Source organism: Bemisia tabaci, chromosome 4, assembly GCF_918797505.1.
Source record: "Bemisia tabaci chromosome 4, PGI_BMITA_v3".
Taxonomy (NCBI): Eukaryota; Metazoa; Arthropoda; class Insecta; order Hemiptera; family Aleyrodidae; genus Bemisia; species Bemisia tabaci.
In genome coordinates this window covers 5562361-5586752 of record NC_092796.1, presented here as the reverse complement: position 1 = coordinate 5586752, position 24392 = coordinate 5562361, and the positions used below count along the sequence as shown (strand labels likewise).

General features: G+C 41.7%; 1 protein-coding gene across 10 annotated transcripts in view; it reads right to left on the bottom strand.

The window, feature by feature from the left end:
• Positions 1-24392, bottom strand: part of bru3 (CUGBP Elav-like family member bruno 3) — an 854644-nt gene that overhangs the window by 20026 nt on the left and 810226 nt on the right. For 8 of the 10 annotated variants that reach the window (XM_072299190.1, XM_019042674.2, XM_072299189.1 and 5 more), the window contains 3 exons: positions 7012-7158; positions 3024-3113; positions 900-1011 (listed from right to left, as the gene is read on the bottom strand). In XM_072299190.1, the coding sequence (XP_072155291.1) occupies positions 900-1011; positions 3024-3113; positions 7012-7158 (349 nt within the window). The remainder of the gene's footprint in view (positions 1-899; positions 1012-3023; positions 3114-7011; positions 7159-24392) is intronic. The other 2 variants (XM_019042678.2, XM_019042677.2) reach the window with 2 other exon arrangements.

The window sequence follows — 24392 nt, the reverse complement described above, 5'->3', positions numbered from 1 at the left end:
ATCTCAACGTGTTTTTTCGTTTGATAAAGGCAACTTGTTGTTTTTCACTGCTTGAGTCTCAGCGCCGCTTCTATGTTTCTTTATCTACCTTACTTATCTAGACTTTGTGTATTACTTTTTAAGGTTTCTCTCAAAACTGAAAGAGAGGAAGCTTAAGAATTATAAAATCATGTAGACTGCTCATTCTTTCTGATAGAAATACATTCCCGGACGAAAAAAGCAGGGTAAATCTTCGTTTCCCCTAAACTTATAGAACTTTTGCGAATGAACCTCACACTATAGGCTCACATAAGGGTTCATTGAGGAGAGCTTAGTGTTTAAGAAAGGAAATCACGGTTGCAAAGGTGATGATTTCCATACTACGCGTGGTAAGGAAAAACGCCGCATAAGCCTTCAGTCGTTGCCAAATTTCTTTCAGTAAAACACAAAGTTCTTGGTAAACTTATGAATATTTTCCTTCAAATTTTTCAAGTAATTTTGTTCGCAATTTCACCTGAAGTTCCTGAAAATTTCAAGGAGAAATATTCATAACTTTCCTTAAAAAAAAAAAAAAAAAAAAAAAAAAAAAAAAAATCGAAGGAAATTTGGCAACTCTCAAGTGTTCATACGGCGTTTTTCCTTAGCACGGCAGCATAGCAGTTGATACTTGCTTATTAAAATTAAGAGGTCTTCAATTTTTACCGAGGTAAAAGGCAAATTAAAAAATAACGCAAGGCTCCGAAAATAGAGAAGCACTCGGTTGGGACGGATCCAAGTTTTCTCTGATAAATGAACTTATTGCCATAAGAAAACTGACTAATAAAACTAGTATTTCAGCGATGCGCCATGCACAATTGCTCAGGTCATATACCTGGTGTATTATATCCGTCCTGAGTGGAAATATCGATTTTTCGAATTACCTGTTGTAGGAGGAACAACTGGGTTGCCAACTCCGTTGAGTGTGGCATGAGTCAGGACTGTCATTGGATTCAGATACGAATTCTGTGCTGCTGCCATCAGCGCTGCTTGCTGCTGAAAGTGAGAAGAACAAAAATGAGTATCATGCGTATCATAAAGTTATTCTTTCCTCCGAGGAAGAAGTAATTTTTGAATTTTTTCTCTCTCTTCCGCTTTTTCTGAGGAAATTTCTCTTCTTCTCCTGAAAATTTCAAGAAATATCCACCAAGGCATACACCTAATTCCTTTCAGAATCGGTACAAACATTCCCTTTAAAAAATAATTTTTAATGAATTTTGGCAAAAGCTGGCACGGAAAAAAACTTGATAATTTCAACTATATTCCCGGCTAATTTTGGCGCCAGCCAGGAAAGTAGCCAAAATCAGCCCAGAATCCATTGAAGAGTCCAAACGGATCACAAATAATCGAACGACAGCATTGGATTTAATCCACTTAAATGTATGTAAAACAATCGATTTTTATCGAGTGAGACTGCCTCAACTAAAATAGAAAAAAGTCTAATGGATTCACATGGAGGCGAAACATTGTTGCCAACTTTCGAAAATATCCTCCAATCAAATAACAACACAAACATTAGCAAATAACCAACTATACATCGTTGCACGACAAAACACGATCAGCTACGTTAAACATTCTCCGACGGACATCAAGTAACAACAACCATTTGGTAATACCAACCAGAGGCAAAACATTTCAGAGGCACATCGCTTATCACCCGGGTAAAAGAAACGAGCGTGGCTAGAGACAAAATATCTTGGCCAACTCCGCGCTGACTATTCAAAGAGAGGCGTTTTTTTCGACCAAAAGAACTGTACAAAAAAAATGTTCAGGTAACGTATGGATACTTCTGGATCCATTACGTCGTTTCCAGAACGAGAGACCAAATATTGGACTTCAGTTTGACCTTAGTAAGTCAGAAACGAACCAAATCGTATCGAGTTTGAACCGAGAAAAAGAAGTTTGAAGTTTTATCTCTCCATAACATTCAATGTTAAGAACAAAGTCTGATTGTTTTCATGTTAAAAATATTTTTTCTCGGAATTAAATTTTCGACGGGAGAACATTTCGACTAGTTGAATTTACAAGTACGCCGCCCATATTCTCCAAAATACGATTTAGCGCGTTTCTGTTTAACTCAGTTCACGTTGTAAAATTTACGCTTCCTTTTGAAGTTTTTATTCAGAAACTGTCGGGAATACTTCATCAAAGATTTTACTTATATTTTCAAAGATTAGAGACAAGAGTCAACAACATTTTTGATAGAAACTCCAACTGACTTGACTGAATTTCTGATGAACTTGGAACTGACTTATGTTCTTTTGTCTAAGAAACGACAAATTTCTTAATAGATTGGTTATGTATGGCTACATGGGGCTGTTTGAAGTCCGATAAAAGCAAACCTCATGATGAGGTTTAGGACTGTATATCACCAGCCATCATTGAACGGTGATGAAGAAGACTAAGATGAATTCCGGGTTGGTGGGACAGTTTGTATCCAGCGCAGATTGTTTCTATTGAAGTCGATCTACACTTGTGGTGAAATAGCGCCGTGCCTCCCGGTTATTTTGACTTTGGAACTAACCGTGGGTACATTAATCGAACAGAGGCTAAGCGAAAACAAAGGAAACATTTACACGAAGGAAAAATCTGCGTAACATTACTTGGAGGCTCAAGAACCGTATGCTCCACATTGATCCTCTTGGCAAACGTACCATCTGAATTACGTTGGAGAACAAGAATTTTAAACTAACCCCTTTAATGAGTGATCAAGAAGAAAAATTTTAGATTTCTTCACTTGAGGTGATTGAGTTTTTTCAATTGAAGTTAATATCAATAAATCAGCATGCTTCATAAAGGGAAAGGTACTGAAACACGTCCGTCATTTTTACAAGATTTGACGTATAAGTGGGTGCTTAATTTTACTTTGTTTTCAGGACTTCGGAATACATGGGGGAAGGGGGCGGTAAATATCGAATTACTTTTTTCTTTTGGTCACTCAAATTCAGAAGTTAGCTAAGGACGGCTAAAGAGTTTTCCAAAACGAAGTACTCTTAAAATTCAAGTACCTTGGTTGTTGCATCTTGATTGTGGGTCGTGGATGTTTCCCGTGACTCGGTCATTAAGACATAAGCCACGGGATGAGTTTGAATACTATCCTGAAAAATCACAGAAAAAAAATTGAACTTGTACTGCGGGCTGAAAAAATGCAGTCAGAAATTCACGAGGAGAGAGTGTTTAAAGTACATCTATCTCTTAATATTTTTTCACATTTCTTTTCAAATCACCTGTTTTGAAAATGCTCAACTTTGGGGGGGGGGGGAATAAAAATAAAAAATACCAAAATTAAATGACCTGAATTCATACGAACATTTTTAGTGAAGCACAAAGGATCCTGCAGTCAAAAATACGAAAATTTTCGGTCCTTTAATGGAACAATATGAATATTCTAAAACAAACTCCGAAACATACGAAATTCGCGCCTGTCTAGGAAAAAACGTATGCACTCGGTCCTAAAAACCACTTATCCACAATGAAACGATACTTTAATTTTTTCCGAGGTGGGCAGTTTTCGAAGCAAGACATCCATTTCCACTGTAATACAAGTTTTCGTCTCTACTCCAATTCAACGATATTGTCTATTCTGTTCTCTGCCGCAATCAAGAACTTCAATTCCTTTTAAAGCTCTCTCGTGTCTCAATTCAAATCTTAATTGAACCAATCATTTTCCAAATCACATAAGCGCCAATCTCTATGTTGTTGATAGAGGGGTTGTTTTTTCTTTGTTTTCTCTGTTATAATCAGTCATATCTGATTTCAAAATAGCCTTCTAGAAGAATATACATTTTTTGGAATTCGAGGATTGTCAACAAAACGAAAAAACGGGGTTTTTTGGTTTTTCTCGCATTCGCAATTTTGGCAGTTGTGTGATTTGGAAAGTCGGCTCAATTTTGATTTCAGTCTAAACATTTGACAGAATCTTTTGTACTTCGAGCGTGCGAGTTTTTTTGTTTTTGTTTTTGTTATTTTTTGGTTTTTCTTTTTTTACTTCTTTAGGTTAATGCGGCGCTTTAAGTCCCATCCCTCCTCCGTTCCTACTGAACTAGTCCTAGGCAACCATCGTTTGAGGCCATCAATCTCGGGTCGCTTGGCCGGGAATCGAACCCGGGGCCTCCTGATCATAAAGCTACCCTGGTAAAAATTGGCGATAGTAGCTGCGTTTCAAAATACCATAGGAGTTCTTAGCCGACTGAAGAAGGCAATAGAAAATCATATAGCTGACTGTAGAAAGTGGAAAAAATCATACGACCGGGCTACACGAAGCGATAAAAAATTATACAGCCGGGCTATAGTTCCTATCGCCGGGCTTTACACTTTATCGCCTGGCTGTTGCTTTTTCGCCATCGGATATAAAAGGCTATAAGACATTTTGTAGAAATTCGTGTGCTTTGTAAATCCTTAAGTTTGTACGGAATCACCTTAATATATTTACAAAACGCACATTATATTTTCCTTTACTACATTTTTTTTCTTTCATCAATTAAAATGAGAATAAACCATACAGAGTGTGCAAACATTTCAAAGTCATGAGTTGAAAACGCTGACTCCACGAGATTAAATATTAGAGCCTAACACAAAGCGGAGCGGCGGCGCACTGGCGCCTACAAACCTAACAGGGATACTTCACGCATTGCGCAATGCGTGAAGTATCCCTGTTAGGTTTGTAGGCGCCAATGCGCGTTTCGCGCTGGCTGCCCGCCCGCCGCGCCGCGCCGCAGCGTACCACGGCGCTTGAAGCGACTATTTCACACCAGAGGTATTACACAGTATCATACGAAATTGAAGGCGCTCCAACATACTAGGAATGGCAGGCATCCTTCAAAAGTACGGAGCTTTCCTCGCAAAATAAATCAAGATACTACGGCCCAAAAAGAGAGCGGTAGTCCAAAAACTCACTAAGTCCTAGCATCCGTAATTAGTAACGTTTAGCATACACTTTATCGCCAGGCTGTTGCTTAATCGCCATCGGCTATAAAAGGCTATAAGAAATTGTGTTGCCGGCTATACATAGAAGCCATTGGAAATCTTACAGCCGGCTGTAGGTCTATGGTATTTTGGAACACAAATTCTACCGCCAATTTTTACCGGGGTAGCGCTACAACCACTATACACCACAGGGAGCCGACTGAATAATTCTGAATAATTAATTATTAAAAAAGAAGCGGGGGAAATAAACACCCACGCAAAGCTTTCCCCCTCATTTGCGGCCTACATCTTCACTTAAACATATTAAAAGGGTGGCCGAAGCTTAAGCGCATTAATGAGCTGGAAGATAAAAACATGATAATAACCATAAAGCATAAAGCGGCCGGGAGTCATTTAAAACGACAACGACCACGCGAGCGGGCGAGCGGTGGTGGGCGTGTAGATTCGCGTGGACTAAGATGATAAATGCGCCCCCCACCCCCCCCCCCCCCTCCGCCCCCCGCACCGTTATTAAGTGCATTCTGTCGAGGGTCAGTGAAATTGTTACTGGCTTCGCACCTTCCTCGAGGTATCAAGATTAATTATTTTCGTTGGCTCGCCGGGAACGCGGCCGGCCGGAGCCAAACCGCAGGCCGGGGCTTGGCGTGTGATAAAAGTTGCGGTCGGTGGAATTGAAGGGGCTTTTAACTTTCCGCGCCTCCGTTTCCCCCGTCGCGTCGCACAGTGGAACGAGACACTCAGAGAGGTTGAACATAAAATTTTCGACTAAAACTGCAAATTTTAATATTTATTTCGTGACATTTTAAATTTCAAGAGGTGCTTACTGAAGAAGATTTTACGAGGAAACCAATGGAGCCATTTTTAGAACCTCAAAGTTGTGTATAGATGGAGTTATAAGCGTTAAAAGTTTCCAAATTTTATGCGACCTCTCCTATGGACTCGATCCACTGTGCATCGGCTCAGGCCTGACCTTTCACTCAGCACGCTGAGCCTCCCCCCCCCCCTCTCTCTCTCTCTGTCAGATTGCTTTGAGGTTTTTCAAAAGCTGTATTCGGAACTCTCTCAAAACAAATTGAACTTTATTTCGACGAAATTCAACTTTAGTTTTCGTTATCCCAGGTGGTCTACGGCACGAGTTCCGAGAATTTTTAAGACGATCGAATCGCTAAAAGGTTACATTTTGATCCATTAAAAATTGAGGCATTGGCTCAAAAAAAAGGAGCATTGTTGCCAGATTATGCTGAAAAATGAACGCTATTTAAACGAATATTATATATATCACTTTAATTGCACAACCTGGCAACTTTGAAAAGGAAAGAGCGGAAGTAGTCTCTCTCGTTATGAGTGTTCCTCCTCTGCACAAAATATTTGATTTCCGCTGTAATGAGAGTAAGCTCCATCTTCAACCCTGCCTTAAATTGTTGAATTTCAATGGTTTAGATCGACAAAAATCAAATTACGATGTGTATTTCCGCGACTTTGCGATCCGATTTGAACTTAAAAGAAGTTTTCCTCGTATTTTTTTTCAAACCTCAATTATATTTCGCAACATAAAAGGCAATGGTGTTTAACTTCATTGTTTCACGAGAATGAGCTTTATATTTACATGTGGTATGTGCAATTTTTTGAGTCTTGATTCATTTTTTATGATGAAGCAAAACATTGTGCAGAGAGCAAGGTCATGAGGAGAGATCAAGCCTGCACCAATTTTTCATGTGTCAGTGTGGCACAGCACCAATTATTTTTAGGCGCTGGCCCTGGTGAAATTAGAACGTTCATCAGCAATCGCACGTCATCTTAGGAATATTCTTAACTCACTCTTCATAAGAAGTTCCGTTCCGTTATCAGCAAGGTAATGAAGTCCTGGGTTTTTAAATCTTTCAAAGTCTTAACTTTGGCGCCTTCACGGCCCACGAAATCTCATTTTAGCCGAAGTTCCCTTCTGCCTTCTCCTCTGACGTGTACGTCACATTAGATTTTTCGTATCGCGGTGATTAAAAGGGCTTCCTCGCTACTTGTTTCCCTGCTTTCAGAGTTAATACTGATTGATGGACGAGAGAAGAGTATTACCTGTGCGAAGGCGCCGTAGGCAGCTCCGAACTGGTTAAATACGTAGGGGTTGAGCAACTGCATGTTTCCACTCATTTGCTGCATGCGTCGTAGCTGCCTCTCTTTGTCCGTGTCTGCAAATTTCACTACCAGACTAGAGGAGGCTCCCTGTAATCAGAAAAAATAAATATAATGAGATAACCAATGGAGAACGGAGAGGAAGGAAACGAGACAACAATACCTAAAGATAAGAAAAATAAGAAACTGCGCAATAACAACAAAAATATAGTCTTTAACGTGCCTATCGGGAGATACACCGAAATAAGTGAAGCTGGTTTAAAATTCTGGATGTAAAAAAAAAATGTAGAAGAACTCAAAAAATGCTGAATTACCCGCTACAGCAGTTAGTTTTACATCTTGACATTGCTAAAGTAACTGCTGTAGCAGTTAATTCAGCATTTTGTAAGTATTCGCGCACTTTTTTTTACATCTTTTTTTCAGCGTATGATGAAATCCAAAAATTCCATCACGAATAAATCTCCGTTGTCACGAAAAAAAGTGTACGGATTTATCTGTGATCATCATAATATTCATATTCATCATAATGTCAGGAAAATTTGAAGCAAAAATAAACGCGTGTTAAATAATTCGTGACATGGAATTCAGATGATTCCGGTCAATGCATCCACGTGCACTTGGCATGATCGATCATTTCTTCGGCGGGTAAATCAGAGTAACGACTTATTCCGCTCTGCTACGCTAAAGAGCACGCAGTACATTTGCGAAAAACCATAATTTTTTCAAAAAAAGTTGTACTCTACCCGTTGAGAGGCACAAAGTCAACTTGAAATATTAGTGTGTAAAAAACAAGGATAAACGTGAGATCGGTCCTGGCGTTGCTACGCGATGGAATCAACGTTCAGATCCATTTTTCTAAAAGCCTATTCTTCATGGATCCCGTGCTTTGCCCTAGCAGCGGGCCGATTATTGAAACTGATAGACAAAGCTATAGACAAAGAAGACATACCTAGTAAGTATAGAGCGATCCTATAGGTTGACATGGTTGGTTCTTATAGACTAAGGATAAAAATGATGGACTAACTGTCAGGTCTTTCGTGGGTTGCCGTTAGTTAGTCCATTACCTACCTCCAATGTCCATTGCCACCACCCGCTTCCACCAATAGGATCCCTCCAAATCCCTTTTGTCGTCTTTGTCTATAGCTTTGTCTATCAGTTTCAATAATCGGCCTGCAGGGCACATAGCCATCCATGGGCACCGTGACGCAAATATAAGTTTCCAGAGTTCAAGTTTAATCCATACCTTCAGTCATGGAGAAGTTATTGAGTAGGACTTATCATTTTCAACATTTTAAATTGAATCGTAAACATTTTCCTCGTCGTAGAATCAAAAGCTTAAAAAAAATCAGCGCACCCGTCAATTTCGATACCATCGACGAAGATGCTGACGGGAAAAAAATTCCCCTTCTCAGTTATCAAACCGACGTATTGGTGGCTCGACGGGAAGCACCCCCGCCCCCCTCCTCTAAGATAGTATCAGAGGGTTGTTATTGTTGCCGGTTCTCAATCGTAGACTCGCGAACTCTGCCGTGCTGAGGAAGAACGGCGTAAGAACCAGGAGGTGTTGTCAAATTTCCTTCGATAATGATGAATATTGCCGACGATGGAGCTACTCCTCTAACAAAATGTTTACCTGGACCGTAGTATCGTTTTTGAAGCGGGTAGCTCAAAAAAAAAAACGCAAATTTCTTACGCAGATCGTGAAGTAATGACGTGCATTTCAGTCTTTGCCGATGCGCTTATCGTGATTTTTAAGGCATTATCTATAGGAAACAACTCTTATTTTTGCTCTAGCAAAAGTTTGCAACAGGCCCATTGAGCAATGTTCAAATGGATTGCATTTTGCAAGAAGGAACCACTAGCATTGCAATGTTGCTAAGATTGTGCAACTTCTTTTGTCTTGGAGGAAAATCCCGATTATCCATTAATAGTTTCTATTTTACTCGCTAAAAACCGTAAATTTAAGACAAAAATTACCATTTAAATTTCATAGTTTTTCACGATTTCCGCAATTTGATTGCAAAAGATGAAGTTGCACAATCTTAGCATCATTGCAATGCTAGTGGTTCCTTTCTGCAAATCGCAATCCAAATGTTTATAGGTCGTTTTTGCTCGGCGCGGGAGATTTGGCGACGGGGTGGGGGCAGGGGGGCAGGGGGGGGGGCGGTACACAAAAGCGTCACGTTGCCGCCTGACGAGCGCACACCTAACTCGGGTGCAAAACTGATGCGACAGCTGAATAACTTATGTTCGAAACTCCGACAAGTGACGCTAAGTTGGGGGCGCTGAGAGGAATGACTTGTCCCCGCCCTCGGCCCCGCGCGCCGCCGCGTTCCGATCTACGTGCTTAGTTAAATTACGTAAAATATAATTTTAATTTCCCTTCCCCGGGCCGGGAGCGTCGATGCGCTCTATGTCTCTGTCAACCTTTTAAAAGGGTAGGCATGCATATTTCCAAGAGCGAGGAAGGGTCCGCGTGCCGGGCTGTCAGATCGAACCCTCGCTCGGAGGGCATCTTCTGAAACCTGCTGCAAATCATCGCCGTCCCGATAGATCGTATTCGATTGTGGTTCGATGTATCGTTCGGTTCAAAACAATAGAACATAACCTCAAACGAAAATTTTAGGATTTAAATCGGAAAATCTGAGAATGAGAAAATTCCTAACAACTTCACCTCTCATTGCCAGTTCGGATCGGTCAATGCGACGCTCCTGCCGCCGAAAATACAAGAAAATAGGATAAAAGATCCAAATAAACACATTGGCGCGTTCGTTTTTGTTTTAACTTTTCCATTTTTGATTCCTCTTGACTGAACCATTTCCTGTTTGATTTCTACCTCGGATTGAAACACAGGCGTCCATTACAATTTCGCGCATGTTCCATTCAACTTATGTAGCCGGCTATAAACTACTCAGACAAATGTATTTTCTTAAAGCCCCCGATGTCCCTATTTAACGTGCGCTTGTGTACCGTTTCCTTCGGACATTGGAGCCCGAGCAGTCCACAATGCGAGAATTCTGATGACGAAGCTTGAATGCAACTATACCAGCTTCGAAGATGTCCGCATTGCATACACAAAAAATAGAAGGCGCACTTGTTGGTGTTTCTCTAGTTTTCTCGTACGCGGCCGCAAAACATTAAACCTGCTATTCATTTTCCTCTTGTCTCGGCATGAGCATAAAGCAGCATTACATGCAGTTTCTTCATAGATCATTTTATTGGATATCAGGAAACCCTTGGCCGCAGGAAACCGCTGGCCGGAAGCCGTTGAAGCAACGTTTCTTGGTAATAAAAATTCACATCATGATTGGACGTATTTAAGCTAAGAGGGACTATAAGAAAATACATTAAATCAAAAGGAGCTTTGTACATAAGAAATGCGTGCAACATAATTCCTCCTGATTATATTCATTTTCAATCAGTTCTTTTTAGCAGAGATGTATCCAACGCAAAATTTTGAAGGAAGCGGACTCACTGGGGGATGTTCCTAATAGTCGAAGCTTCCATGGAAATCAATGCCGTAAATCTCCAAGAAATTGTGATTAAAAATGAAAGTATAGGGAGCCATGTGAAAGTTTACATCGATTGAATAAAGATCACGAGTAAAATATAAAAGTTGTTTAAGTTCCTAATTTAAAAATGTAGTCCGTTCATTCTAATGCTAGCAGAGACCGTGAAGTTGAATTTAAAGTCAAGAAAGTAATTTGAGCCACAAACATGAGAGATTAAAACTTTTTTGGGAGGTGGCATGCACTTTGAAATCAAAATATATTTTATCCTTGAAACGAGTTCCTACCTTGGCTTACATTGATTATTTGTCATAAATAAAATAAAACTCAAGGTTTGTAAACGCGTCCAAGGGTTCGGTGTTCAGAATCCATTGAACTGCTCGGCTTGTCGAATGAGACTTTCCATCTGTATGACCAAACGTTCAATTCCTATAACCGAACCCTCTTTTCAGTTTGGTCGGATCAAAAAGTTTGATCAAATAAACTGAAAATTCGGTTTGCGCGGTGGAAAAAATTTCGGCTCAAATGGTATACCAATGTTTTCAGCCAACATAACAGAAGTTTCCCGTCATAAAAACCGAACTTATGTTAGCCATACTAAGAATTACTCTTCACAGAATACTTCAGTTATGTGAGCCATAGACGGCTGATAACTTAAATTGACGGACAAAGCTTTAGACGAAAAGAAAATGGAACGATCCTATTGATTGAAACGGGTGGTTGTTTTGGACTAAAGGGGAAAAATATGGAATAACTGTAGGGTCTCTTTTGGGTTGCCGTTAGTTATAGTCTATTACTAATACCTCCTTCGTCCATTGCAACCACCCGCTTCCACCGATAGGATCCCTCCATTTCCTCTGTTCTTCATTGTCTATCGCTTTGTCTATCAATTTCAAAAAACCGCCCGCAGTTCGGTCTCTACCATCGAAAACTTAAGTTATTCGGACCAAAATTTTTGGTGTCTCATACGAACCAAAGTTCGCTCCTTGTGCCTGAAGTTGTGTGACGTGGACGAATCGAAAGTTTGGCAAGACAAATCTCCCGTGCTAAGCAAGAACGCCGTAAATCCATCAAGATTTTCCCTCTTTTTTTGAACTCGACACTTTACAAAATAAAAACTGTTTCACCCATGCACCTCAAATTTTCGGGTCAAATTCTTGATAGTAATTGCGAAAGAATTCTGGAAAAACATTCTCCTAAGGTACACAAGTTTTTCTGCTACGATACATTGTTTCCAAAAAATGTAAACTGGCGTTTACGGCGTTTTTGCGTTGCACGGCAGAAATCGATTGGTATAAAGTACAAAACTGTTGGGCTTTTCCAACAGGTAAGTGGAGAAAAATTGAAAATCTGATGTTGGTTTCGGCGGCAATCTGACAAGGGCGGAGAGGATGCTCGGCTGGCAGAGCTTGTCTTCCCCAATCAATGTCCCGCAAGCTTTGTTCTCCGATATGGGGAATACGCACCGCTAACACGTTTGTGCTAAGTGGAAATGGTTCGGGCGGCGCAGGGCGCAAGACACGGGGTGGGCACGGGATGGGGGCGGAGCGCTGGAAGATTTTCATTCGCTGCGCACCTGTCAACGCTAGGCGCGTTCCGTCCCATTTGCGCCCGCTCTGATTTAATTTGCTTCGATGCTTTCAAAGCTTTTTAATATTATTCCATATTCCTCCGCTCAAAAACGAAGGAAACCCCTGGCTGGGGCCTCATCCCGGGTTGTCGATTCACTTGCAATTCTCGCCATTTACGAGGGAAGCGCTTGCTCCACGAAAATACATGCACTAAAAGAAACTCCGCCCCTGGAAGCCGTGCTTACGGGCTTTACGGACATACCGTTCGCGTTCCGGGCTCAGAGCCCCAAAGTTCCGGATGTAGCATCCGGAACAATCGAAGTTACGGCTCCAGCACCCGGTAGTTTTTGCCTCTGAGCCCGGAACGGACGGTATGTCTATATAGCCAGTTTCTTTTTTTCCAATACGGGCAAGTAGGCTCATAGATTGAAAAAGAGACAATCGATCTTTTAGAGTCAAATACGTCAAATTTTGAGAGTTTCGTTGCGCGTACACCTCGCCGCAGCACAATAAAAGCACAAAATGTAAAAGAAAAATTTAAAGTGCTTTGGAAATCATTAAAGACACGGAACCACCAATATTTAAAAAACACACATTATATTATTATTCTCCTTTGATAAATTGATACATATTTTTCCCCATCAATTTAAATGAGAATAATCAATGCACAGTGTGTTAACATTTCAAAATCATGAGTTAAAAAACGCTGACTATGCGAGTATAAATATTAAAACCTAACAAAGCGGAGCGGCGTGCTGCCAGCGCGAGAGGCTCACTGGCGCCTACAAACCTAAGTGGATACTTCACTCATTGCACAATGCTTGAAGTATCCACTTAGGTTTGTAGGCGCAACGCGTGGACGTAAATTACTGGAAAAAACAGGTGCGCGGACAAAAAATCGTTGACGAAATGTCCTATAACCGCACTATTTTTGTACACAGCACCTTCATTACGCCGTCATCGGTACTCCCTCCTGTTAGACAGAAATACTGATTACAAAGGGAGAAAAAAAAATATTAACAGCAAACACCACTCAGTGTTACGTTCTACTCAACTCAAGTATCCTGAGCTAATGTCGCTCTAAATAGCCGCACTGGAAAACTAATAGACACCCAAAACGCGTCCGCAGTTGCCTATCAGATAATCATAACTCACGTGACTTCAGATGGCGTAGTTCTGGCAGGTAAAGTTAGCTCTCAATGAGTTTTGTACCTCCAGTTGTGAGTGTTTTTATCGAACAGAAACAATCACTGATGGCAGAGACTTAGTGTCAACATTTTCGACTTTAGAGTGATTAGAGGTTAAATATCAAGTGTTGCCCTAAATAGTACTGTTTAAAAAGGAAAATTTGTTTTCAATAAGTTTTTCCCCTTCGCAATAGGTATTTGTATTGTACAAAAACAAGCGACGATGTCTAAACATAGAGTCAACAATTCAACATATCTGTCTTTGAAAGTAATAAGAAGTCAACAATAAAAAAAATGAAGGAAATAGAAGAGGAATAAATGATGTAGGTATAATAAGAATTTTTATATAAGATCTAAATTGTCTACATGCATCGATTTGAAAGTTTTTCAAAACACGAATAAGTAGCAATGAGAAAAAACACATCTGAAGGGGAAATTAAATACGAGAATGTGTAAGTTCACCTCCATGAGAGGTTTGTTCCGACAGAATACAGGAAGGAGTGAGAATGCGGGATTCGGCGGAGGGAAAAGTTTCCCGTTGATAAAGTTGCCGTTAACGTTTGAAAAATGTTAGTTCTCCGTCGCGGAAAAATGGAGGTTTCGAAAATTGTCAGCGCTGTTCGCAAACTTGGCCCTGAAAGAATGGAGCCTTTGAAAAAGTGCTTGGATGTTATTTTCCGAACTTAGACGACTTGGCCAAGTAAACAAGAAGAGTTCATACTCCGTCTCATCAATTTGTTCTACTGGTAAGAGGCGGGGCTATCCGTGTCATTTTTGCGGAAGCTCAAGTTTTTCCCCCTTTTATTTAAAAAAAAGCGCTTGCCACTTGGATTTCCCTCCCGTGAAACTAGACCTGATATTTCAAGGGGGAAAAGTTTTTAACGACGACCCGTATTTTAACAACTGCATGCAACTCTTTTTTTAGCAGTCGAGATTGCTTGCGGCTGCTTATTCAAATCGCTTGAACAGATAAAAGAACACAACACAGAATTGGGCCCCAAGTAACGGGCGTTCCTTTGTGATGAAAAGGCAAATTTCAATACAGACTTCTCATCAAAAATATTATGCAGGCTGAGATATTCAAAAAAGATGAAACCACAATGCGAACACCATACGAACGCGGCGAGAAAGATACATTGAGCGCAAGACGCAAAAGTGCCTTCAAACAGTGAAGACGCAACACAGCATTATTCAAGAGCACGAATAGATGTATCCTAGTAGCCTTGACTTATGATAGATTAGGTGGGGCGGATACGAGAACAAAAGAGGACAAGGTCTGATTAATTCGGTCCTTTAGTTATTTCGGGTGGACTATATTTAATTTAGTTTATCTAATACCTCATCAAAGTTTGTTTAGAAATATTTAGGGGATTAATAAGTTTAGTATGAATTTTACGAGGAGTTGAAAAAATTATGATTAAGTTTTATATGAAGCACCTTCTTTTTCCCACGTTGTCTCTTATTTTTTATCGTTTGATCTTATCACCCATTTTTCAAATCTTTAATGAGGAGCTTTTACCGATATTTGTGTATTATTTTGTGTTTTACTTTCATTGAAAGTTTAACTGGGAGTTATAGATTCAATAATAACTTATTTTTATCAGAAAGGGCGCCCTTCCTGAATGAATCTTCTCGAAAAATTGGGGAAGGAGGGTCAGACTATCGTTACTTAATTCAAAAGGTGGATGTAGGACTGCGTTACGGGTGCGTTACAAGATGGGAGGGGGGTGTAAAAAATCGGGAAAAAGTGCGCTACGTAATACTTGAACGGCCCCTTAAGTTACGCTCGTGCAAGAGTCGGGAGATAGCCCATTAAACTCACAGCGTTAAACCATTGTTAACCCAGTTAGAGCCCATTTAAAGAGACAACTGGCGGGGTATTCCGTTGAAATTCAAGCGTCTTTTCACGGTTAAGTTGACCCCGGATGACATCCCGGGATCGGGACCCCGGCAGCTTGTTATTGTCGCGGCATTATCTTGATTTGATTTTAAATTGCGCGCGGATGATTCCGAGTTCGGATCCGGGGGAGGGGGGAGGCGCGGGCGGCCCGAAACATATTCGGTAACGAGCTGACTTAATGAGCAAAGCTCCGAAGCCTTTGATCATCCCCATCTGCGTAATATTCACCGACTCCGGGCCCGACCGACACACGAGTGAGCCCCGTGTTTTTTCGGGTACCGCGCCCGGGGCAAATCCCATTTTGTCTTGCTATCGTTTTCCGCCCACAGGAAACTTAAATGTTGCCATATCTTGAGCACGTTTCAAAGAAAAGGAACCATTCTCCCGAAGGAAAAATAATGGATATCTCTTGTTGGTTTCTTTTCATTCTTCTGCAGAATATGTTTCGAAAATTTCGAACAGCAATGTCTATTTTCATTTCATTTTTTTCCAAAAAATGAAGCAACTGCAGCGGAAGTGGAATCATTCCCTCGAAGGAAAACTAATGAAAAACGTTATTGGCTTCTCTTCATTCTTTTGCAGAATATGTTTCGAAAATTTCGAACAGAAATGTCTATTTTCATTTCATTTTGTTTAAAAAAATGAAGCGACTGCGGACAGTAATTGGAAAGGTCGGAGTCAAGATAGGCACGTGTTTTTAGACTTTCGGACTTTGGGATGTTTCAAACTGATTTGGATTACACTTTGCAAGAAGGAGCCACTATTTCTAGTCCATTTCAGAAATATCATGCATGCTATTGGTTTGCCTATGCAGGTATGTGGTTTTATGGGAGAGAAAGAGACAGCGGTTCTGTATTGCAAAATGTAACTTATTTGATAACTGCGTTCATCGCGGGAAAGTCTGAAATAACACATTGAATGGATTGAATTTTGCAATAAGGAACCACGAGCATTGCAATGTTGCTAAGATTGTGCAACTTCTTTTGTCTCGGAAAAAGAACCTGATTATCCAGTGACAGTTTCTTTTTTACTCGCTGAAAACTGAGAAATTAAGACAAAAATTACCATGTAAATTTCATATTTTTTCATGATTTCAGTTATTTTACTACAAAGGATGAATTTGCACAATCTTGACATTATTGCAATGCTTCTGGTTCCTATTTGCAAAATTCAATCCAAATTTTATCATAATCAGTGATATAATATGGACAATACTTGATCCTTGGGCGAGAATTCGTGGGATTGTATTTCCCAATGACGCGCTAACCTCCAAGACTTATTCTGAAACTCAACTTTTCCTCCTTTTCCTGAGTAGTTTTCCAGAATAACATTGAGCTTAGAGTTGACTTCCTAGCTGTCTCTACTTAAGTTTCATCGACTATATTCGGTGAAATCAAACGCAAGACGCGGGAATTGCACCTGGAAACCGAGAGTAAGCGCGAAAACGACAACGCGGGCGCGGGGAGAGGCCGCAGGGCAAAACGGACGGAAAGGGCAGAAATTTCAGGGAAACGACTCGGCTGAAATTAAAGCGACAAGGGATGATGAAGAAAAGGGAGGCCCGAAATGAGCTCGGAGCCGGCTTCCATCGCCGACAATACTGGTCCCGGATTATACTAAAGACTCGGAGCTATTCGGAATATTTCAATCACCATTCATTTTTAAGCCGATTACAGCTTCGTTTAATTATTTCCCCCGAAGGGACCCCAGGGACGGGGGGAGGGAGGGCAACGGGACGGGAAAAGGGAACGGTAAAAAGTAGTGGAGTGCATGGAGCGAGTGAACAAAAGAAAACACGCGTAATGATGCCGATTATTCACGAGTAATTGGTTCGGCTCCACAGCGCAGGCGTTGACGGGGGAAAAGATTCATAATTAAAGTTGGTAATTTTTGCCCGATTACTCTTGATTAGCTCCTCCGCTTCCGCGGTGCGGAGCGCTGCGTTTGTTTTGGATTTTATGAAATTTTAGGGGCCCGGATTTTTTTGCTTTTAAGAGCCCGCTTCAAATGAGGAGACAGGTGCGAGGAGGCCCTCGGGACTCCAGAGGCCATTTTGCGGAGGAGAGTATTTCTAATTGAACGTATTTCTGCCAAATGGAACTATGTGCATTAAGGCATGATCCCTGAGACCTATAAGTATATGTGCATAACAGGGCCCACGCCATAATGCACATAGCTCCGTTTGATAGAAATACGTCCAATTTCGAGAGTCATTAAGAGTATTTCATGACTCGAGAGATATGAAGAGTATATGTACATATGGGGGACTGGACAGTCACAGGTTTAGCAATCCCGCGGACCACTGCGGGTACCACCTGCCTTAAAGGGGTTTTGGGGATGGTCCCTAGGTTCTGGTGGACTTCTAGGATATTTTGGATTTGCTTTTTTTTCCCCTTCAAGGAATTGACGAAATTGCAGCGACGGATCTTTCATCAATGTACCCTCGTACACTTAAAAAAGTTGAAAATCATTGTTGTGCTCATTTCTTTTCATTTGACGGGAGATAGTAAGGTCGGCGGCTCCTTGAAGCAGAAAAGAGTATAACAAAGATGAAGCGGAGAGGGTAATGAAAACAAGAGATAGGTAGCTAAAAATTAGTGAAACCATGCGAAGAAAGCTCCGGTGAAAGCACGACCTCAGCAGGTCGTTGAAGCGTAACGAGGCAGAATATCGAATGTTTTCAGGTTATGATTCGCGTGCTCTCGCAAAGAATAGGAGTAAAGAGGACGAGCGCAGTGGGTAGGGAAGGGGAAAAGAGAGGAGGGCATCAAAATGAACCAGATCAGGTTACTTGCGAGAACAGTAAGTGCAAAAATGAAGTTTTGAGAAAATGGACTTGGTACACTGGGAAAAAAACACATTGGATCTAGAGTCCAGACTCTTAAAAACATCGAAAAGAAAAAATGCTCTTGATTCAATCAGATTTAAGCTTAAATCAAGAACCAAGCCTCTTAATTTGAGCGGATTTCCTTTTGATTTAAGCTTTAGTATAATTGGATCAAGAGTCCTTTTTCTTGTCAATGTTTTCAAGAGTCTGGACTCTAGATCCAATGTGTTTTTTTTCCAGTGTTTTTTTGGTAAAAGTGTGTGTTCAGTAGTTTGGCGAATAACCACTTAATTACCGTGCATTTACTGACGAGTCGTTTCAGGCACTAGATATTGGCGCCTACAAACCTAAGGGGATACTTCAGGCATTGCGCAATGCTTGAAGTATCCCCTTAGGTTTGTAGGCGCCAATGCGCTTAAGCTTGGAAAAGTAACCGCTATCGCGGCTGTTCGGAGTTTGACGAAACTTGCCGGTTACGATTGGTATAAAGAAGTCTTAAGCTGACGTCATGGAATTCGCTAAATAAAATTTAAAGGAAGCTGAATTTTAGTCGTGCCTGACTTGCTTGTTAATGTCTGGACTGCGCACTCAATTTTGAAGATAAACTACAACATATTCTGGGAGGAGCAATAATTATATTTACAATTTATTTTACAATTAGCGTCTGAGCGGAAAATTTTATTCCACGAATCCTACATTCTTTGTAAAATTGTAAATAATCATTCGAAAGGCGCTTAGAAATCATTTGGATGCTTAAAGGTCCACGACTAAGATTGCTGACCGAATAAAAAGGTCTTTTCCATTTCATTTTCAGCAAGACCGCAGTGAATGTGTGCTATGTTCTTCACGCTTGCGTGGTTACGAGTGAACACACATCAAACGAATTCTAAGGTTAAAAATTGGATAACATTTTTAAATTAAGGACTGACAACTGAAACTCGGTTTTCAAAAAAAAGAATGATATTTCCAACAACCATAATTCCTTTTGAAACCATCTGAATCAAATTTCGGAAAATAGTCACGTGAGGTTCCTTTTGATGCAAAAGGAGATGTTTCCCCGTAAAGTTTATCGATTCTAAGCAACCGCTTCAATACGGGAGGGCGGGGGGGGGGGGTTGAGCGGGATTAATTTATTTCGGGGCACCCTATGCGCCCCTGAAATTCTGTACAGAGAGGGGAGACTCGGGGTGAAGGCGGATAGGCCGGAGTATCGCTTGTTGCATTGGCTCAAAGGAAGGGGCCGATATTAGCTGAGACCTGGGGAGTTATCTCACGGTTGAGTGGGCTTTCATTTATCAGGTCCCATCGCCGACACGCTGAAGAGGAGATCCGCTGAAGTGAAGTTCCCCCGCATTATTATATTCCTCTCTATTGGGGCGCTTTCGGAATTCCGGCCTCGTCTCGGGCTATTGTTCTAGCTCGCGAGGGAAAACGCCGAGAAATGGCCCGACGGACGAAAAAACGAGTAAAAAAAGAGAAACTGTTACCGAAGGCCCTTCATAAATTACGTCCAGCGGCGATGGACCGCTGGATAGGGTCAGGAGCGGACTTTCGAGAGACACGTTTCTTCATCCCAGTTTTACGCGCAACGCGCTCGTCATATCAAAATCTTTCGGAAACTGAGAATTGACAACATAGATTCACATTTTTACAAAGTAGCTCGAGACGATGGTAAAAAAAGAAAAAACAAGAGGGAAACAGGGTTAAAATAGGACGCTAAAAACCCAAGATGTTTTGACTAAAAACTGAGTCATTTTCAGTCGGAAAATAAATTAAAATTTGAAAAATATCGAAGAGTAAACCTGAGAACTACATGTTGTAGGCCCAGATCCGAGAAAAAAACCAATTGACAGAATTGAGAACTGGAGGTTACGTCGGAAATAATGAATTCAAACTTTCCAAGTTTTATAAAAAAAAGAGTGTTGTAGTTCCTTCAGCTGAATGCGATTCAAAGTAGCGTCTTATGAATTGGTAAAACGTGTATTTCCCACACGCTAATATTTCAATATTTCGACATTATTTCATCAGGATTTTCTTTCTTTAGAAAATAAACGACACGCAGAAAAGATCAAAGTTGCAGGGTAGTACTGAGCGTAAGTTAGCGACAACTATTATTGCTTGTCGTGAAGGGAAATCGTCGAGACAACCCATACACTTTTTACTTAACTCACACACTATTTTTTATGAATCAATTTAGGAAAAAGAATAGCACGAAGCAGCTTCAATTTGCAAACGGTGACTCTGATTCGATGCTCCCTCTGTATTCCAGAATCGGTGAATGTTAAAACGGAACCTATACCTCATGTGATGAGCCCCAGGATACAGTATCCTTACGGAGCAGGAGGTTCACCAGAACATGGACATGTTACGTTTCAACATCCACGGATCCGGTGATAATGTCTCCATTGGAAGCTATTCGCGACAGGCGGCTCCGACAATTTCCGAGCTTCGTCGGGCAACAAATAGAGCGCGCCTCGGCGGCGGACTCATAACTATTCGCGCGGAGTCGATATTTTCGATGCGGGCATGATTTATCTCGACGCTGCAGCACCTTAAATCGTCATTGTCGACTCCTGAGTCGCGGGAAGGCACTCGTAACGAGGGAGCATTTTCTCGTTACGCAGTTGTTGCTGGAATATAGATGGCTTTCAAAAGGAGACGGAGCAATAAGCGAAAAAATAACAGTAAAGCGCGGGGTCGCCGCGCTCTCCGGAACCGACGCGCTGCCAAACCAGCTCAGTTTTCGGAAATGAGTCAGGTGGTTTTTTCTCGCTGTCGGGCGATTTGGCAACGGTGTGGAGGAGCGCGGTGCCTTCGTTAAAAGTAAACGAATTCGGAGACAGTTGGAGGGAACGCCCGCCCGCGCGCCGTGAATATACGGTCCGCGCGAGCGTTTTGGACGGTCTCCGCGTACTTACAACTTGTTACCGCCGAACGGGGAAAGTTTGAAAAATAGGGGGATTCGGATTCAGCGTGGTCCGATTCCATCGAGCTTTATCTTGGTGCGTCCCCGTCAAAAGTTTCATAGGTGGGAACCCCGATACCCGCCAAACTAGCGGTAAAATATCCTAGGGGGGTCGAGGGGCAAAAATGGGAACAGACCGAAACATTACCAGGAACGGACTGGAGCATTACCAGGAACGTGACTGGTGGCATTTGGGCCGTTCAAGTATTACGTAACGCACTTTTTCCCAATTTTTGACCCCCTTCCCCCTTGTAACGCACCCGTAACGCAGCTCTACGCCCCCCTCTTTGAATTACGTGACGCTGGCCTGACCCCCCCCCCCCCATTTTAATGCGGGAAGGGCGGGATTTTCAATTTTTGCACGTCTGTTTCAAAGCCCCCCCATCCTCCCCCCACCCGGCTCGGATTTGTTGCATAACGCCGGGCTTGGCCGCCCTCTTCCCCTTGTAACGAACCATAACGCTGGCTCGACCCCCTTCCCGCTAGGTGCGTTAAGTAATACTTGAACGGTCCCTCTCAAAATGTGAGTAATTACTGCATGTGTGTGTTTTCCGCGGAAAACCCCGAAACGTCCGATGGCTAGACCAAGCTTCTAACGTGTAAACTGGTTATAGGACATTTCGTCAACGGTTTTTTGTCCGCGCACCTGTTTTTTCCAGTAATTTACGTCCACGCGTTTTTTCGGCACGGGACGTTTGGTCCACGTGCCAGTTGAGACTCAAAGTTAATTGGCCCACATGTAAATACAAACGACAATTGCTCACGATGTTTTTGGATGAAAATGTATAATGTCTTGGAAGAATGAGGGTTTGATTGTTTTTTTTGTTTTGTCTGTTTGGTCCAGCGGAGAATGATATATAGTTGAGAGTTTTGGTAAAAATGGGGGAGCGTCCATGCCAAGAGACAAAATTCACTAAAACTCTCTAGACCTCTTTGGTGTAACAGGACTTAATTATCTTTCAAGAAATTCCCACCTTGTTAAACCTAAACCGGATGAACCTCTATATTTGCCTCAGCTAAAGGCTCTTAGATTTTTCCTGTGTACGATAAGTATCTTGATTTATTTTGCGAGGAAAGATCTGTACTTTTAAAGGATGCCTGTCATTCTTAATACGTTCAATTTCGTATGATACTGTGCAACACCTCTGTTGTGAAATAGTCGTTTCAGGCGCCGCCGCACGGCGGGCGGGCGGCCAGCGCGAGACGCGCATTGGCGCCTACAAACCTAAGTGGATACTTCAAGCATTGTGCAATGCGTGAAGTATCCACTTAGGTTTGTAGGCGCCAGTGAGCCGCTCCGCTCTGTTAGGCTTTCATATTTAGCGTTTTTTAACTTATGATTTTGAAATGTTAGCACACTCTGCATTGATTATTCTCATTTAAATTGATGGTAAAAAAATATGTATCAATTTATCAAATGAGACTAATAATATAATGTGTGTTTTTTAATATCGGCGATATCAAATCTGAATCACTGTTGGAAAATTTGAAAACGACGGGCTCATTTTTAAATGGATCGGGTCAAGCAGAAAGGAGTCAAACCACATCAGCTGTTGCCACATTTAATCGGACAATTTAATATTTTAAACGAATACGGTTGTGTGGATTTTTGTGCAAATTTAAAGGAATTTTCTGCATAGTAAAAAGCAAATCACTTACAATTTTCAAGGGAATCCGCACAAACGTTCTCTCGTTGAAAATTAAATTGCCCAGTTAAATTTGGCAATAGCTGATCTCCTAAACGAGGTCTATATGAGATTACCTCTTGATAGCAAGCAAATCACAGAAATCGGCCCAATACTCGTAGATCCTTGGGAATAATTACGATGAAAAATGAACTTTTAAGAGTCAAAAGCTGAAAGTGATATTTCAACAAGGTGAATGACAATTTTTTCTATTCGGTAACCCCGCGGCCTCAAATTACCGCGGGAAATTCATAAAACGTCCCAGCGAAACGATCCATCGATGCGTGAGCCGTCGTTAATGGCGGGAGCGAGAGGAGGGGAAGGAAAAGTAGGCGAAGGGGGGGGAGGGGGCTCGAACGCTGAAAGGAAAACGGAAGGAATAAAAGTCGGTGCACCGGAGGAAGTAGGCCACTTCACCCCGGTCTCAAACAACAACAAATTAACATTGGGCCCGATGAATAGGAAAGATTCGCTCGGTGCTCGCAGTGCTCAACAGTCCGTCGAGAGGAACGCCGTGGAAACGGATTAACCCCCCCCCCCCTTTTTTTCCTTTTTTTAATTTCCCCCTTTACTAACTGAATAGAGATATTCGCGGCGTGGAATAGGTGGCCTTGCGCTGACGCCGCACGGTGAGTTTAGGGGTTGGGTTTCGAAGGGTGGCACGGCGGCTTCGCAGCGCGATCTGGCGGCGACGTCGCGAGTCGTCGTGGAATTCCATTGTGTGGTAAACACGGGGAGTTTTGAGAGGCATCGCTTCCCTCTCAACACCCCTATTAATGTAGGCCGGTGTTGTCGGATGCCCAGGAAACCTCGGATTTAATGGGACTTTCTCTATGAATTCCGTTCATAAATTCGTATTTCGTCACCCTCCAGCCAAAGTATCACGAGCGCCATGCGACGTTTCAAAATTTTCGCCGCCACTTTAATTTCTTACGGAGAGATTGTTGGTTGAATCTGTTTGAAAATTGCGCTGAATTTTATCGGCAGCAAAAAGAAAATTCGGTGAAATTTTCGGGCAGCTTCTTTGAACAATTTCTCTGTGAGGAAATAAAATGGCGGCGGGTCCAACACCTTGATTTCCAAAAACTCGGTTCGTTTTTGTCAAACTCAACCCATATCATTTATACAGACCTAGCTAAGCTGAGCTAGGTCAATCTTAGCTGAGCAATTAATAAAAATTAAGGTTTCCTCAAATCATATCAAAGCCATGTCTCTTCAAGATCCTTCCTCTCATCTCTTTTACTTCCGAACTACTCGACCATCAACCGAGTGAAAATAAAGGATAAAAACTTTTGCAATCACCTTATGGATTGCCCACCATGAATTAACGTAGTAAGCTCAATGCTCATGAGTGGATTTACTTGCTTTCGACAGAATTCGATCCGACATCAGTAACCTCCTGCAACGCCATAGGTGGGCGAAATGGGGGGGGGGGGATTGGAATATTTTCCATACGAATCGATTCGATTACAGTAGAAAATGGGACGAGGAAGAAGAAGAGCTGACAAAAATTGAATGACTCGCCGATAAAATCGCGAACTTCGCTGTGTTTTATTCTCGCCCTTATGATTTATAACAAATCCGAATCCTCCTTATTTATGATTCGATCGGGAACTTTTTTCAGCTCTCCCCATTCAACCGGTCCATCTCCTCGCCGGTTTAATTAAAAATCGGGGCAGA